General features: G+C 40.7%; 1 protein-coding gene across 1 annotated transcript in view; it reads left to right on the forward strand.

Annotated features, from left to right (window-relative positions):
* ints6 (integrator complex subunit 6) overlaps positions 1-18,029 on the forward strand; it is a 25,732-nt gene continuing 7,703 nt past the window's right edge. Inside the window, exons 1-8 of the mRNA XM_007547258.2 lie at positions 1-456; positions 606-683; positions 2,451-2,600; positions 9,826-9,915; positions 10,953-11,136; positions 14,460-14,585; positions 14,864-15,015; positions 15,765-15,917. Coding sequence (XP_007547320.1) covers positions 346-456; positions 606-683; positions 2,451-2,600; positions 9,826-9,915; positions 10,953-11,136; positions 14,460-14,585; positions 14,864-15,015; positions 15,765-15,917 — 1,044 coding nt within the window. The 5' untranslated portion in view covers positions 1-345. The remainder of the gene's footprint in view (positions 457-605; positions 684-2,450; positions 2,601-9,825; positions 9,916-10,952; positions 11,137-14,459; positions 14,586-14,863; positions 15,016-15,764; positions 15,918-18,029) is intronic.

Genomic DNA, 18,029 nt, shown 5'->3' on the forward strand with positions numbered 1-18,029 from the left:
CGCATTCAGTGTAGGGAGAAGCAGGGACTCACTCAGAGGGAAAGTTTGTTACTATGAAACTTAGGAATATTTACAAAATATATACAAAATTATCAAAATCCCTCGTGCATCAATAACTTGCCCCAAGGGTGCCAGGTTTTAGGCTTAGTTTTCCCGGAATGGGCTTCTATACTCACTATTCTTACACTTTTTTGAAAGAATGTGTGAGACAGACAGTTAGCCAGCCAGCTAGCTAGCTAGCTAGCTGAGAGGTGAGACAGGCGGCAGGAGAACAAAAGATTTTTTTTGCGTTTTGGCCGGTTGTACTGACACCAAGTCCATGCAGAACGCGTCATTACCATCACAATGCCCGTTTTACTTTTTCTGATAGACACGTCCGCTTCAATGAACCAGCGCACCCATCTGGGCACTACCTATCTGGACATAGCAAAAGGCGCTGTTGAGACTTTTATGAAGGTACTGTAACAACGGGACACATTGATATATCGGGAGATCCCGAGCGAGGGGGGAAATCGCAGTTCAGATCGTCATTGTACTGTTGCAAAGCTCGCCTGTCAAAGCTGATCTCTCGTTAACCGTACATAATTCTTATACTGTTTCCACAGCTCAGAGGGAGAGATCCGGCGAGCCGAGGGGACCGGTATATGTTGGTAAATTTTGAGGACGCTCCGTTCGGGATAAAGGTAGAAATTTGCTTTCGGGTCATGTCCAGCTTTACATCTGTCCTCCCCACCGCTTCACCACGTTGTGATCACTGTGTCAGTCGTGTAGAGAAAATCTTCAGGAGGAGCTTTCATACCCCTTTTAAAACATGGCCGACATTTTGTTTCAGTGTGAGCAGCAAGGAACTCTGGGTGTTATTTATACAGCGAGGTAATATCTGAGGGGGGAGTGAGGAGGAAGAGGAGGGAGTGATAGACTCGTAGCCTACTTTACTTGTTTAGAGAAAATTGCCACTTTTTGTCACTGGAGACTGTGCGACTTTATTTGATTCCAAGCCGGTTGCACAACTCTTGTGGAAAAATGGATCAAACTGTAGGGCTGTCAAAGTATTGTTGGCATGCATTTCTTAACAGATTTTTTTCTTTCTTTCTTTTTTTTTTTAATAAATGTTTTTGGAACAGTTTCACAGAAATGCACAATGAATTTCCAATACAGTCCAGTCAAAAAAGACAATTAGGTTTAATGACAATTTATCTTGAACATAATGCATTTTAGACTGATTCATTTTATGTCAATTTGTAACCCATCTAAAGAGACCACCCGTTTCCCTGTGGATAGTTGACTTTTCTGCAATCCCTCCTCCTGAGCAGGCATGTGGTGACAGTGGAATGGAACAGCTTCTTTTTTAACCAGAAGGAAAACCTCTGTACTTGGTGTGAATCGCTATCTGCTGCGATCAATGGGAAGGCTCAAGAAGACTGAAGGCAACCACAGGAAAAAAAGCAAAAGTACATCAGTTTAACAGCAGAAGTGGCTTTTAGTGGTTCTGCCTGGGAAAGAAAAAAATACCGAAACATATTTACAGGATAAAAACAGCATTAAGACAGTTATTTATGCAGTTTAACCTCTAAAACATTGTTTTATATTCAAGGGGCCTGTTTCTAAAATGATGAGTAAATACAATGTATCTTACGAATTAAGTGAGACTATCTAATAAAAGCGGGAAAACATTAGCAATAAAATATGAAGTGCCTAAAAACTCCTGCAGCTGGGTTAAACTGTGCAACTTTAGGTGGAATATCACTTCCACTTCTAAGTGGAAGTGATATTTATTCCAACACCAAATGGAATAAATCTGTCAGCATAAGCCTTACTTGCTCACTAAATGTAATGGTAGAAAACTAGTTATTGATTTGTAAATGAAAATATGCCAATGCAATTGTGTGAGTGTGCGTGCGTGCGTGTGTGTGTGTGTGGACATCGGAGCCCATTTAATTAGAGAGTATAAAGTTCAGCTGTGAGTAAGAAGTTGATAATAATAAATACATGCAAACAGCATTTATAAAGTAATAGTATAGTCAGTAAGAGGGTGGCTTCAGCAATGTTTTTTTTTTTTAACTTGAATTTAAATTGTTTCTATAAAAAAAAATCTAATTTTTAAGAGGGGTGAACAAGTTACTTTTTTGCAATTAGTACTAAATTGAGATGGAAAATGTGACTCGGTAAATCTTAAATCCAACATTAGGGCAACTGTTTGCGCAATTTCTTTTCATCAGCATAGAGATGGAGAGACGCATCATTAACTTTTTTGGAAATTACAGAAGTACAAAAAAAACTGGCCTAACACAATGCTTTGGGGCACGCCTTTTTGTGACATTCATGTTACAGGAGTGAAGACCGCCGAGTTAAACACACTATTTATAACCTGAAAGAGAATTTAATTTGGATGGCTTCGTCTGAAAGTTTAACAACAACCTTTTTGTTTGTTTGTTTGTTTATTTCCAAAGGCCGGATGGAAAGAGAGCCATGCCACTTTCATGACAGAGCTGAGGAACCTCCAAGCAACCGGACTCACAACATTTGGCCAGTCCTTGAGGACAGCTTTTGATTTACTAAATCTCAATAGATTAGTCACTGGGATAGACAACTATGGCCAGGTACGTAGCCTCTGGAGACGAAGAGAGGAAACAAAAGTTCATGTGCAAAAAGCCCACTCATCAGCTCATCCCCCTCCCTCCAGTCCACAGCCTCACCCCAATAGTGCAAGCATCAACAACACGCACACCCTTCTGCCCACACTCACAGTCGAATAGCACAACAGCAGCTTAGTTGCAGAGAAAGGGAAGTGACATCTGTTTCTTTCACCGTTAATAAGGTGTTATATTTTCATTTGGAGCCCCCTAATCACTTGTTGGAGTTACTCTTTTTGGCGAGGCCCAACAAGCATCTTCAAATAGTTTAAAATAAGAATTAGAGCACAAGTTTGAACTTGTGTTTGATTAAAAAATAAAAAATAACTTTGAGATCTTGTCCTTTTGGAAGAGACAGTTGAGTTCAGGTTTCAACCGTCTGACCTTGAAAAAGTCGACTTAGACGTTCAAGAACAAACCAGAAATAACCAACTCCGTCATAAACTGGAAACTGCTTAAACACCAGCGGCGCGGTCCACAGTGAAATGCGTTTCACATCGCTGATCATGAAGGGAAGCGCTTACTCCAGAACCGACGCTTTCAAGTTTGGCTGAAATTTTCACACGTGAACGTCTCCTGGAACGCGCTTTATTACGCTCGCAGGAGGATAAGGTGAAGCTGTTTGGTCGCAGTGATGGGAAGTGTGTTTGAAGGAGTCAAGGTGATGTTTTGAAACTTGAGAACGCAGTGCCACTTTTCAGGCGTGGCGGCGATGGGCTGCCTTTTCTGCTCTCAGCGGCTCCGTCCTCAGTGGGGTGAGGGAAAAAATATGGGCAACATATTTGCAGCTAAATAAGTTGAGCTATATTCATATTTTTGTATGATTCTAAACCTCGCATGGGAAAGAGACACGCTGCCTTTCTGGCTGATAAATTAGATTTTTTTTTTTTTTTGACTTTCAAGTCGATGAACTTTCTAAGCTGCTTATCCAGATTTTTAAGCAAGTTTTTTCTAAGGATTTAGGCTCTAATCTATTTGTAAAAAAAAAAAACATTCGTTCAATTTCTTTAATGTATATTTTTCAGGCTATGTATACAGCACCAAATTCTTGTTCACTTATGTATATTTTGATTCGTCCCAATTAGCTTAAAATCAGTGCAGTTCATGCTCATATAATTCAGTCATGAAGTCAGATTTAGGACGATGCTAATCCGTAAAAGATTACTCATTTCGAGCAAGCATGTGGTGACAGTAGTAAGAAACAACTCATTTGTAGACAGGAAGAAGCCTCCAGACATTTAGTCTGAAGTGTTTTCTTCTTTTCACATTAATCCATAAAATAGTCTTAAAACAAATCCCAAAGTATTCATCCACAAAGGAGGATGAATACTTTGCTCCACAATTCAAGCAGTAATAACAGCGGGGCTTGCTAGTAGAAATGACAGATGTTGTCTCTAAGAAGAGCGGACTCGACTCCCTGCTCCGAGCCCAAATCCTCATCAAGCCAACAGAATCTGGAAGTCATTCAGCTTCAACCGGTGGTGCCAGCTGACATCACTCGTCTAAGATGAGCTGCAGTTCCTCAAAGTAAAGCACTGGGAAGAGAGGGGGCAAAAATGGAAAGCGAGGCGTTTTTACAGTTTCAGCTTTAGCCCGCTGCCTTCCTGTCAGATCGCCTTAAACGCGCTTCCAAGTCTTCTTTCATCGCAACACTTGCCTTGCGGCGCTTCATAGAGATCAGAGAGGCTCTACTTTGACGGCATCATTAGAGAGAACAGCAGCAAAGCAGGTCACAGGATATGCAACACCTCACCATGTGATATTTCTACAGTCAAACGGCCGGCTTTAAAACTTGAACTTCACTTTTCGAGTCATTCTCGGCTTCGTGTACAGTTCCAGTCCCATAAACTTGGACTCTTGGCGTCAGTAGAGTATTTTTTTTTTTTTTAATATCTGTTTTTCCTTCATGGAGATAAGTGCTGAGGACGAATCTGAAACATTTCCTGCGTTTATAGCCGAAGGGAACCTTCCACTTGGTGTAACGCGTCCGTACGCACGGCGCACATTAGACGCTCCGCGGGAGTTTGAATATCGCGCTGGCCGGGGCTGCGGGCGCGCACGCCGGCGAACACAAACGGCAGACACCAAGGTCAGGGTTAGTGTGTTCTGCACCTGTCTGTGGTGACCTCTAACGACCGGTTGGTGTGACTGTAATTATAATTTAATAACCGCCTCCCTCTTCTCTGCCTTTTTTGCTACTTAAGGAGGTCATTTGTTAAACAGATGGCACACTGCCACCGCAGTCACTATTACTTTATGTCTGTTAGAAAAGAAGTCGCTTATTAAGAGGCTGTAATTACACTCGTGTGTACTAAGAGGGATCTTTTTTTCATGCTTTTAAAAAGGCAGATCATCCACTAATATTTCCTTTTTTATAACCAGGCAGTGGGGAAGCTTCACCTCACTTGTTTTTGTCCGTTCAACACACACAGATACACTGTTTGTCCTCTATGGTCTGCATAGCTGCTGCTTGGTTTAGTATATGTAGAAGTGCATTTCACATCTTCAGCTTTTTTTACTTTAATCATTAACTTTTGTTTCCTCCAGGAAAGCGTGTTTTATTTATTTTTTTCCATAAAACAAAGCTGCTAATGGGCAGAGTGTGAGATTAAATGAGAACAAGACAGACGCAGGTTTTAGATATAAAACTTGCTTAAATCTTGTTTAAATGCAGACTATTGCTTTTGAGCTTTCATATTTTTTTTCACATTTGATTTACTTGGATCTTTTTTGGTCAGACATAATTTTTTTGCAGTTGGATTAAAGTCTGGATTTGGACTGAAACACTAAGGGTCCAGTTCAGGGATGCACGATGTAGCAGCACTAACATCGGCATCGATATTGTTCATTTTTTTAACATATCTGTAACTGGTGCCGATATCAACAACCGATATTTATTCCCATTTTTTGCCCTTTGGTTCTGGAGAGGGAAGTGGAGGAGCTTGGTTATGTGGTGCCATATTTTCCAGACTATAAGGTGCACTTATCAAAAAAAAAAAGAAAAACAACACCTTATATATTGTTCTAGAGTAAAACAGCCCCCTCTAGTGTGTTAAAACATACCGTTTTTCGACTGTGCTTTAAGTGTCTTGTTAATGAGTTAATGCGCCTTATAGTCTGGTTTTTTTTATCGGTGCACCCTATAGTGCAGACAATATGGTATTTGTTTCGACATATGATGATGAAGCAACACAGGATTATGGGTAGTTTAACTGAAGCAGTGTTGAAGTCAGTGGTGTCTATTTTTATGTCTTTTCCAAGTTGTCAAAATGGTTAGGAAAATATATACAATAATCAGTAATAATTGGTCATCGGCCATAAAAGCAATATCGATATATCGGCCCAGATTTTCACATCGCTCCATCCCCAGTCCAGTCAGGTCATTCCCTTTGCTCTGTCCATGTGGTAAAGGTCGTCCAGTTTTCTCCTTGACCTCTGCTGCGTTAACTTGCTTTTCATGATGCTGTTTGCTGACTTCTGATCTCTAACACACCTCTGAGGCGGTGAAGTGTCCTTGGGAAAAACGCTCCCCCTGCCTTACCTGTTTAATTTTGAACGATTGGCCGATACTTACAAGTGAAGACAACCTTATCTACCTCTTAAAAATCAGCCATTGTCCCCTTTTGCTCAGCCGTAAGAGAGGGCTGTCAACTTTGTTTCACAGGTATTGTTCAGTGTTTTTCAGATTGGAATGTTAAATACGTATTGTGAGCTTTTAACGCCAGACATTGTCCGTTTATAAGAAAAAAAAAACAAACATGTATCAGCATGTCAAGCTTTTAAAGATTGGCGATCGACCAGAAAACTGCAATCGGTGCACCCTTGGCTACAATGTAGCTGACCACCACCGGCGTGTGAACGGGTGATTGTAGCGTCAGCGTAAAGTCCTGTAGAGTCATCAAGATTAGATGGAGCTCTTTACAAATGCAAACTATTTACCAGAAAAGCCAGTTTGAGATTTTGAAAGCCATGAATCCTCTTTTTTTTCCCCCTTTTGGGGCTTATGCACTACTTTTGTTTTGCCTTATCAAGTGATAAAAAAATAATAAAATCCTAATTTAACCCTCCTGTTAAGTTACAGTCAAATTGACCTGTTTTAAAGTTTAATTTTTTTTAATAGTTGGAAGTACTTTTTCTATTTGTCTTAATAGGTGCACTCTAGATATAAATTGAAAATTTATTAATTTTACACATTTTCTGCCCCCCCCACTTCGTCTACATATCACATGGATACTGTTTGGGTCAATTTGACCCAGCAGTCAAGTTGAAGGGTAAAAAAGATTAAAAAAAATGTCCAATTCTATACTTTTCCTTGCAGATAAGAAGCATAATTCACCACACCACACACATACATGATCACGTGCATGCACTCTCTCTTTACTTCACTAGGAAACTGCGAGAAATCAGGTATTCGTGCAACTTTTGACAGGAACCTTTTCTGTTCCCGTGGGCAAACTCCACCCACACTGAGTGGACACTCAGCAGAAGTGGGGGAAATATAAATACTCTCTGCATTGCTAATTTTTCTTGATTTTAATCGGCGGGTCAATTTGACCCTGAACAATATATGCGTCTCAAGTTCAATTATAAAGATCAGCCCTAGGAAAAAAAAATAAAAAATCAAAATGTAATATAAAATTTTTACAAAAGATCAATTTCAAGGAAATTATTGTTTTTTTTGTCTGTAGGTTTATTGTTGGACATAAAAAAAATGAGTAAATTGTCGTCATTGATCTTTTATTTGTGAGAAATAAAAAAAACATCATTGCACAAATATTGATTGAAATTGTTAGTATTGGCGTTAATAACCAGATTCAAAAATGTTTTGGATTATTTTTTTGGTTTCTGACACCATTGCATGATTAAACACTCTCCGGGTCAAATTGACCCAGGAACATTATTGCTGTACCTCAGAAGCGAACATAACAGGAGGGTTACGTTCGCAGGAAAGCGTTCAAGAGGATAAATCCTTCTGCAAGCCACTGCGAGTAGAACACGAGTCTTTTTCACAAGCAGAGACTGAATCAGGGGAATCTTTTCCTTTTTTTTTTTTTTTTTTGAGCAGTCAAACCTGACATGTTGCATCAGCACTCTGACACCAATCATTTCTGTTCTTCTTCAAGCTCAATTTCCCCCCAGCAGCGTTAAATCAAAGCCTAACAAAATGGATGTGTCAGCTTTGTGGTTCAAGCGTTTTCGCTCCACCTCATTCTTTTGTGCTTTTTTTTTTTGTTTAATCTGAACGTTCATAAACTGCCTGAAGTTGTAAGACGTTCAGTGATCCTTAAAGAGCTCCAGAGCACGTTAACAAAGGGGACTGAGCCTGCTGGGGGAGTTAATATTGCTCCGGAGTGACTCTGTCTGCAGTAACAAAGAGTCCTCCAGGTTGCCAGGCATCTGCAATGACTCTACCCCTGGGAGAAGAAGAAGAGGGGTTTAGGAGGCAAAGCGGGTAATCCTGACACTGATCAGTTTCCATATGGGGGCCAATCAGAGAGCAGAAGACAAGGACGCAGTGAAAGTGATGTCTGGTTCTTACCTGATTATTAAGCCAATGCTTTTTTTTTGTTTGTTTTCTTAATCAGTATCTAATGAAAATCTGTTATCCGTATGAACTCATTTATACCTGCTAAATCTGTTGTTAAATACCAGTAAATGTAAAAAAGAGAAAATGTTTTGCATAAGCAAACATTGAAGCAGCAGCAGGAGGAGGGGGAGGAGGGGGAACCCAAGCTCGTGTTCTGTTCTGAGTTTATTGAGGCCCATTATGATCTAAACAGAAAAACAGCCCAGCAGCTATTAAAGCCGAGGGAGCAGATGCGACACGATTGAAATCAAAAATCATTTGGCGATTTAGACCCATTGCTGACTCATTAGCATGCCAAGAAAGTTCCCATTATGAAAGGATTTTGGGGGGGACAGAACTGGATAAATAACTAGGTTGTCATGGATACCTCCAGCAGAGCAGATTTCGGTCGTCTCGTGCTCTGTTTGCTTTGGGTTACACGGACAGATCCGTCATTCAGCAGCGGACGCGGCCCACAGGTAGAGTCCAGACTGAGCGGTTCCTCTTCCATTAATAATCGCTCTGCCGCCGGTACAGGACGGCCTTTGTGAAGTCCGTGCGACTGCAGCGAGCCGCCTTCGCTGCTGTTTGCTGACAGAACCTGTCAGGCTGCATTGAGGGCTTCACGCCGTTAACTCATGATCCCGAGGCCCCGGCGGAGATCCCGTAAGGCTGATGCGCTGTGATAAATGCAGTCCTGCTCCAGTTTCACGCTCTGTGTGGAGTGCAGATGTCAGGAAATATTCCAGGATCGGGCAGAAAAGAGCTTTCAATACGCTGTCGTATTGAAAGCTCCTCGTTTTGGAGGAAGGAGGGGACAGGAAATGTAGACGTAGATAAATGCAATTCAGACTCGGATTAAACTACAGATGTACATTTATCAGCTTCAGTAAAGGTTAACTTAACGCCATGAAATGAAAGTGATTCTGGCAATGGTTAACAATAGTCACCCCACTGTTGCCAGCTTGGTCACTATATTTTTCAGACAAAAATATCGGCTTTGACCGGAATCTGCTGATCAGGCTTTTCAATCGGTGCACTTTTAATCTAGAGATCAAAGGTTTTTTTTTTTTGTTTAGTTTTTTTTTGCAAGCTTTTTTTGCAAGATCATATGATTTGGTGAGTATTTGTCACCATCAGTTTTCACGTCTTATCACAGATTCTCAATAGGCTTTGGGTCTGGACTTTGACTAGGACATCTTCACACACACATGCCTTGATGTAAACCATTCCATTGCAGTTCTCGTTGTTTTCTCGCTTGTTCTCGTTGTGTGTTCGCCTTGGTTTACAGTAAAGAGCAGCTTTTGTGCCAGGATCTCTCTGTATTTAGCTCCATCCATCTTCTCATCAGCTCTGAACTACTAATTATGTGACTTGTGGCTACTCTGAATACGAACACCTGCCACAATCGTTTGGATTTTCATCTGTAACAAGTGAAAAAACAAGCATTTCCTTCCCACTTCATATCTGAGCTCTACTTTGTGTCACAAAGTGGCAGTAAAATTCATAGAGGTCTGTGATTGTTACAAACCTTTGCGAGGTGCTCTACATGTCGCTTCGTGCTGCTTGTTGGTGCTTTTCTTCTCGCTCTTTTTAAGGATTTCCCTGCCTCTTTTCTCGTTACAGGGGAGGAACCCTTTCTTCCTTGAACCTGCCATCATAATTGCAATCAGCGATGGCAACAAGTTGACCGGCGGCAGCGGCGTGCAAGACGAGGTCAGTCGGACGTCGTTAATCAGCATCTGAGAGAATTTAGCATGCGGTCTCTGCTGATGGGCGGGGCCTGCAGGAAAGCATCTTTGATCAGGGTTGTTTCTATGGTCATCGGAATCAATTTTATATTTAAAAGTTAACAAAATTGTAGAATGAATGGGAAATAATTCAACTTTTTGATTTTTAAAATGTAGGGGGGGAAAAGGAGGTGCTCAAAATGTTTTTTTTTTATGTGGAACTTCTCTGTAGTTATTTTTCCACATCGTTATCATCTTAATACATTTTCAAACAAATTTATTCATCAGGCATCTTCAAAATAATTTTGCACAGATGAATCTGTGATGAATCTATCTTAAAATGTACCTTTAAATCTTTAGCTCTCTTGCAAATTCTGAATAATATAGTCACAGAGATGTATGTGTAGATGATCGTGTTTTTGTTGCCTTTAGTGTTCAAAAGTGGCAAACATGAAAACAGTTCAGAGATCATAAGCAACAACATGATTGAACTTGCAAATAGAGGTGGATGATTATTACTGGTTATTTCTATGAGGAACATTTTAATCATGAGGAGAAATACCAACAACGTGAATTAATAAGTTAATATAGCTGATTTTTTTTCCACTAAAAAGAAAAAAACTAAATATAGACTTATATGAAAATATAATTAAATGTAATTCCTGTGCCTTTCAGTAATATAATAGTAATACCTAATTGAAGGAGCCAGTGTAAGAATTGGTATATTTTAGAGTTGTGTGTGGTGAAGCGTAGTTGCACCTGATAGTAGTAGTTTGGATGTTAGCTCCTCTGTTTATATGATAAGAAATGAGAAATGTGCTTCATTTTATTTTCTCTTTGTTTTGATAATTGCATGAATAAGCAAGGTGGCCTTCAGCGTTTCCAGAACATTTTTAGTTTCAAAGCTGCTCTTGACAGTCATCAGCAAGTAGAGATGCAGAAATCTGTCCTGATTATAAAAAAAACAAAAACGTAGTGGAATCTCTCAGATCTCAGCGTGTCGTCATGTCCTCCCCTCTCTAGCTCCATCTGCCTCTGACCACCCCTCTGCCAGGGAGCGAGCTGACCAAGGAGCCTTTTCGCTGGGACCAGCGACTGTTTGCCCTGGTGTTGCGTATCCCCGGCAACGCCTCGGTGGAGCCAGAGCCGCTCGGCGGTGTCCCGCCCGACGATTCTCCCATCACACCCATGTGTGAGGTCACTGGAGGTTGGTGAAGTTCTCGTTCGCGAGCCGTGCGTCTGCTCTGGTGGTTAAAGGACCTGTCCGCTAAGCTTGCTCATGAAAACCAGTTTGCTTGCTGGGCGAGTTTCGTTGAGGTGGCGGCTGAGAGACGATTGTTGTGCTCAAGAGGAGCGTGAGGTTTTCTGAAAGCTGCTGTTTCAGGTGCATCATGGGAGTGTTTTGACAAATGACCTCGGTTTGTCTTTGCCATTTCTCTTCCGCACCTCCAGACACAATGATAGCAGCGATAAATCACTCCAAGGCCCTGAAAATAACCAGCCAGGATGTTAATGAGGCTCATCAAGTGTAGAAAACCTTTTAAAGACCATTTAAAAAGTATTAAATGGGCTTTTATTGTTTATTTTATACATTAAAATGTAAATCTGCTTTTGTATTTTTTATTGTTACACAGCATGTGGTATGTTTGCACAGCTTTAGCATCTCTACACGGCCTGCAAGAGTAAAGAAATCTATAGAACTTAAGTAAATTATTTGTAGAAATATTTGTCTACCCTCACTTTATTCCTGATCCCGTTGTTGAACATTCATCCGTCTTTACAGTGCCTTGCAAAAGTGTTGATTCACCTTGAACTTATCCCCATTCTGTCATGTTAAGCCCACAAACTTCAACGTGTTTTAATAGGATTTGATGGATCAACACAGAGGTTGGGAACAATTTGGAAATTATGTGTAGTTTTCATATGTTCAGTTTAAATCTAAAGAGTTTGGACTATTTCAAACCAACTCACTTTACTCTGATGACCCTAAATAAAGATCCATATAGCTAGTTGCCTTCAGAAGTGACTTAATTTGTGAACAGTCTGTCGTACCGCAACAAATGAAACCCATTTTTCTTCCATTTTGTGTTGGTACATCACAAAATGGCAGAGAAATCCATTAAAGTTTGTTTTGGTAATGAGGTAAAACAACTTGCCACCACTACTTAAGAAAATATTCACATTCGTGTCGTGATACAGGCCTTAAATTTCATCCATAATGGTCTGAAAAAGCTTTAAGTCAGAGTCAGTGAAACCTACAGAAACTCCGTTCTTTCAGTTTCATATTTTTGTAGGCTCCTTGTTGAAAGTGAGAAAAATGAGTTCATAGTCTTTTTTTTTTTTTTTTAGTATTTGTAGTTCACACCTTTTTTAAAAATGGTTTTAAAACACCTAAATTTCCTGGGAAGAAACATTGAATCTTTATATAGAAACTGTATGAAACCCTGAACAAATTCAGTCTATGCTCATCTTTGTTTAATATTAATTTTAATACCAGTTTATTGCGCTCTTGTTTCTTCTCCGGCATTCTCTGAACTGAAAGCTGTCTTTGATTACGGGAATTGGCTCTCCCGGGACGGGTCCGATTTCAAATGACGTCTAGAGAGAACGTTAAATCACGAACCAAACCGTTTGTAGTTTTGGTTGCCGAGTTGCCGGAGCGGCTTTCATGTTGCGGCGCTCAGCTTGTCATAATTCGGTGAAGAGAAGAAGTGAGCCCGGGCCGCACAGCGGAGCACCGGTGGAACAAGCCGGGACAGGCTCCAAGTATTTATAACACTACATCAAAATAGCTGTTTGTTAAACACATCCTGCTGCACAACAGATGAATCATCTGTCAGTGCCAAACGAGAAAAGGGTAATATATTCTGGGCCTTTTTGAAGCTGGAGAAAACGATTCGTCTTGACAGCTGTTTTCTCCTCCAGTTAGGGAGATCCCTGGGCTTCCTCTCAACATGCAACTGCTGTGTTTATAACTTTGCCCGAGGGGGGGGGGATATAAACTCTGCTCAAACATTGTACGTCTTCAGTACCTCCAGCTCAAACCGGCGAGGCAGTAGCACAGCAGTAAGAAAGTGCTTTGTTGAACTGGTGATTAAGGAGAGGAAGATTCCTCCGCCGCCGCTGCAGCTTTGCCCACATGGCAGCTGCTGTAAAGAATATATTCACGCTTTATAGAGGCGGGCTTGTTCCTCCAGCTGGCGGGAGGAACACACCAGAAACGATGCTAGCGGCAGTTTTAAGATGAGCACAGTCAGAGAGAGAGAGAGGGGGAAAACTGGGAGGTACCGCACGGCGCTCTGAATCCAGAACATGACACGGCTCCATTGTCAGTGATGGCGCGCGGCGCTCATGCCGCCTGCCCGTTACTGCTGATGGCAGAGCTGACACAAAGCCACAGGCGAGTGAAAAGGGAAGTGAATGGGTGCACAGGAGGGTCACTAAAGGTGAAGCGAGAGGCTGTAACTGATGAGAAGGTCAACTTTGATTGATCACTTTACTNAATTCATCCGTACGCTCTAGGGGTGCATTGATGAATCGTTCCCGATTTATTTAGTTTTGGGTAATCGGCAATCGGCCGATGCTTAAACATTGGTCTAAACATCAGCTGCTAGCTGCTTTCCCATTCACCTTAAAATTGCACAAATTGGAATTATGAAAAGAAATTGGCTTAATAGAAACGTGCCAACTGGGAAAACTTGTTTTTTGATTGCCCCGTGTATGGAGGCCTCTGTCCACAATGTGGCTGTCAAAGGTTGAGCCTAAAGATCCTTAAAGAAAAAGATCAAAGTTTTTGCGATAGGATGACGTAAATTTTTTTAGCCGCATCAAAGTTTGTGTATTTCTCAAAACTTAAATAGAAACGCGCACTGGCCTCTTGGACGTCTCGCAGCGTCACACAGTTCAGCAACAGTTGAGTTTGCCTAGTTCGATATCAGTCCATCATTTATGTTGCTGGGCTAACACATAAGTGCAAATAGCTAAAAGATGGGCGTGATGCTGTTTGCATCAAACACAGAAACGATGTGGAGAAAATCTGAAGAGCCCGTTTTGTCTAATGAAGCGGTGAACCAGGAACAAGTGCTGATGTTGTGTAATTAGGTGTGAGCTGGTATGAATTTGTCAAGGTGTGATGGCTTTGAACAAGTTTGATTTCTGTTTGTCGGTTTACTGGTAGTCGGAGAAACATTTACTGGGACGGTACTGGAAAAGTTCAAGAACCATCCGACTAAGAGCTTCAAGAAACTTTCCAGCGACGATCTTTGGTTATCTCTGGATTCAATCTGTTGCCTAGCAACAGATTGATCGTGTTTCACATTGATTCTTTTCATGGGTTCGTAATCGATGTTGTGTCTTGTGTAATTCTATGTTTAGCAGAAAAAAAACCTACGAATGACTAAAACGAGACTAAATATTGCGTTAGCTTTAATCAAGCTAGCCAAGATGTCCTGTTTGAGCCTTCATAGTTTAACTTTGAGCTTTTTCACTGACCTGAAGTCGACGCTAACCTGTGTGTTCTGTGTGTTGCAGGCCGTTCCTACAGTGTTTTTTCCCAGCGCATGTTGAATCAGTGTTTGGAGTCTCTCGTGCAGAAAATCCAAAGCGGCGTGGTGATAAACTTCGAAAAGACCGGACCTGACCCCCCTCCACTAGAAGGTACGTTTCTGTGAAATCTGTCTCCGACGAAAGAAGAAGAAGAAGAAACCTCCTTGACATCTGCTGTGCTGCGTTTGTTTGATAAAACGAGAAGCTTTTTTGCCTTCTCCCACTCACCTTTTTTAATCCGCTGAGCTGAATTCATTAGGACAAACCTCCCACCTTCATGGTTAACCGTTAACACGCATATCAGAATTGTTCAGTCATCTTGTTCCTCCAGAAACCTTTCTGCCTGGGTTCGCCGACGGGTGAACCTTTCTCTCTCCGTTTTTGAGCAGACGCTCCAGCCGAGGCGCTGAAATCCGGCCTGCAGCCTTGGCACTGCTGTCACAAGCTCATCTACGTACGACCCAACCCTAAAACCGGCGTCCCCATCGGTCACTGGCCCATCCCTGAGGCCTTCTGGCCAGACCAGAACTCTCCGACACTAGTAAGAGAAACACAAACATAGTATATAGATTATTTTTTTCCACTAAAACATGATTTTCACTTATTTATGCATACTTCTTCAGCATAAAGTATCCATGCCTCTTAAGCTTAATGTGATGCTCTGTTAAAACACCAGTGATTTTTCCTGGGATTTTATTGGAACAAAAAGTCGTGTATTATTAGGATGCAAGAGCGTTTTTCTAGGCTCTTTTCTAATACAAATCTAAAAGTGTGAGTCATTTGTATGCAGCTTCCTTTATTTTACTTTACTAAATTAAAAAAAAATAAAAATAAAACAATTAAAAGGTGCGGTTAATGATTTCCATCTCTAGATCTCTAAAGTTAATTGAAGCAAACCCCAAAACATTTGCACCTTTAATAATAAAGATAGAAGTTAAAAGCATTGAATTGAATCAAGCCTTGATTTTAGCTCCTGTCTTTCAGATTTTACTACTACTACTACTACCACTTCACTTACTATTTTGTGTTGATCTGTTGCATAAAATTTGATTAAAAAAAATACACAGAATTTTGTGATCGTGACAAAATGTGGATACTTTTTTCCAGATGGTAAGTAGAAATGGTCACTTGTGTATCAGTGGTGGGGAAAGCTGTATAATCCTCCTCCATAGTTGCTGACATCCTAGTTTAAGCAGTAGACTGAATATTCCTTAAAAAGGTAAAAGTGTGTGCTGTTTTTATCCATAAAAATAGCAATAATAATAATCTGTCATCTGTAATCCGACACAGCCGCCCCGCTCGGCCCACCCCCAGGTCCGGTTCTCCTGTGCGGACGCCGAGCCCATGGTGATCGACAAGGTGCCCTTCGACAAGTACGAGCTGGAGCCTTCGCCGCTCACGCAGTACATTCTGGAGAGGAAATCCCCTCACACCTGCTGGCAGGTACGCCTCAGAAAGCTGCACTCCGAGAGGAGAGAATTGTATTCCTAAGAACGCTGCTGGACTGCTGGGAATCTTTCTTTTAAGGTTTTAAATCTCAATTAAGTCCAGATACCAGTTAGCTCTGATTGTGCAAACTGAATGGCTTGGTTGTTGTTCTTTGTGAGAAGTTTCAGACTTTATTTCAGCTGATCAGTGACAAAAACCGTGTGTGAGAGCGCCGTCTTAAAGGTTGGCTGTTGCTGTTTGTTTTTCCACAATTCATACCAAAACACTGGATAATTGCAGGCTGCGACTGGTCCAACTGGACACTGGGAAAGTGAAAGAATTTGAGCTCAGTTTGCTGTCGGCTGTTGTCACCTGTCAGGCCAAGAAACTGAAGCATCCTCTTAAGAGTTATTGTGTGGGTAAAGCTATCTGCAGAAACACACGTTCCCTGAGGAAGAGACGGGGAGGAATTCACTCCGATCACTGCGAGAGAGTTTTTGCCAACCAGTGCATTTAGCACGGCTCTGCGCATAAATGAGAACATTTCTTCCAAATACACATGGAGTGTTATCTTTTAGTTATCCTTATAACATGTTTTTTATTATCAGTGTAGCTTGTCATGATGTTTAAAGAGGGGCAGAAAAAGCAGATGTGGTGGATTAGCAGCTGATTACGTGCTTCTGAGAAATATCGTCTCTGCTGCCCAGAAATTTCTCCGTCACACAGCCGTAGTGTCTTCAGTCAGAGGCCTTTTCACATTCATTGCAAGACGGACTGCTACCACAATGACTCTTTGAAGACGACTTACAAGGTTTAATTTCCTTTGGGAATAATTACGTATTTTTTCAACTGGATTGAATTTAACTTGTTTTTTTTTGCAACAGTATTAACAAATGCATTTCAATGAACTCTTAAAGCAAGATTAGCATATTTTATTGAATATTGTAAAACCAGGCCTGTTGCACCATTTAATTGTTTCACTTGTTGCATTGTCTTGCAACAGTAGATATGTCGGGATAGACCAACATAAAGATGTGCATAATTGTGGATCGAAAATAACGTACAATTCAGCACGGAAAAAAAAATCTGAAAAGTGTTTGGTGCATTTTTATTAAACAGCTATACATATGGATGGAGACTATTACTACTACTACTTGTTTTAGGTTTATTCCACAATAAATACAAAAACTGAGTAACGTGTTAAAGTCAGTTTTATTTGTGTAACACATTTCAACAAGGCAGTTCAATGTGCTTCACATGACAATTAAATTATTAAAATGGGATTTTTAATAATTTAATCTTATTTATATAAGATTTGCACAAAAAGAAAATACATTAATACTGTAATAATACATTATTTATTTTTTATTAACTATACTTTTCCCAAAAAGGTTTTTAAGAAAACATGCATTTTTACAATATAATTTTCCATTAACTTTAAATGTTCAATTGAAGAAAAAACAAACAAAAAAAATGTTCTATTAAAATTTTAAACAAATTTTTTTACATTCTGAACTGGAAAAAGAACAAATCTGTTTTAGCTAAACTGAAGGCAAAAAAAAAAAATGCCTCTTTGGATTGTAAAGGTTTTTTTTTTTTACACTTCTCATGTTGTAAAACATTTTGGCAGCATTTATTAGTCTTAAAAATTACGCTCTACTTTGTGATGACCTGTCACATAAAATCTCAGCAGATTACCCTGAACGTTGTGGCTTCAACTTCAAGAGTGAAAAGCTTTTCATGTGGAAATGACCGGTGTGTCGCATCATTTACTCTCTCGGCGTCACGATCTGTGCGACGTGAAGCCGAGAGGGCGTAGAAACTGACGGATGAGTCTGCTGAGAACAGAAGGCAGAGATGAGAAACTGTGAGCTGTCACACGTCCGTGTGTGTGTGTGTGTGTGTGTGTGTGTGTGTGTGTGTGTGTGTGTGTGTGTGTGTGTGTGTTGCTCCCAAATGGATCAAAGTTTGACAGCGGCAGCCGGACTGTCACACACGGGGAAAAGTCAGATTGTTTGTTTTTTTGTTTTTTTCCTGCCGTCAGCACACCTGTCCAGAAATTGCACTGGAAAATATTCAGGAGTTTTGCTAAACCACCGTATTTATTTACAGAAGCCGTTCACTGGG

This window comes from Poecilia formosa, unplaced genomic scaffold (genome assembly GCF_000485575.1).
Source record: "Poecilia formosa unplaced genomic scaffold, Poecilia_formosa-5.1.2 Scaffold19, whole genome shotgun sequence".
Taxonomy (NCBI): Eukaryota; Metazoa; Chordata; class Actinopteri; order Cyprinodontiformes; family Poeciliidae; genus Poecilia; species Poecilia formosa.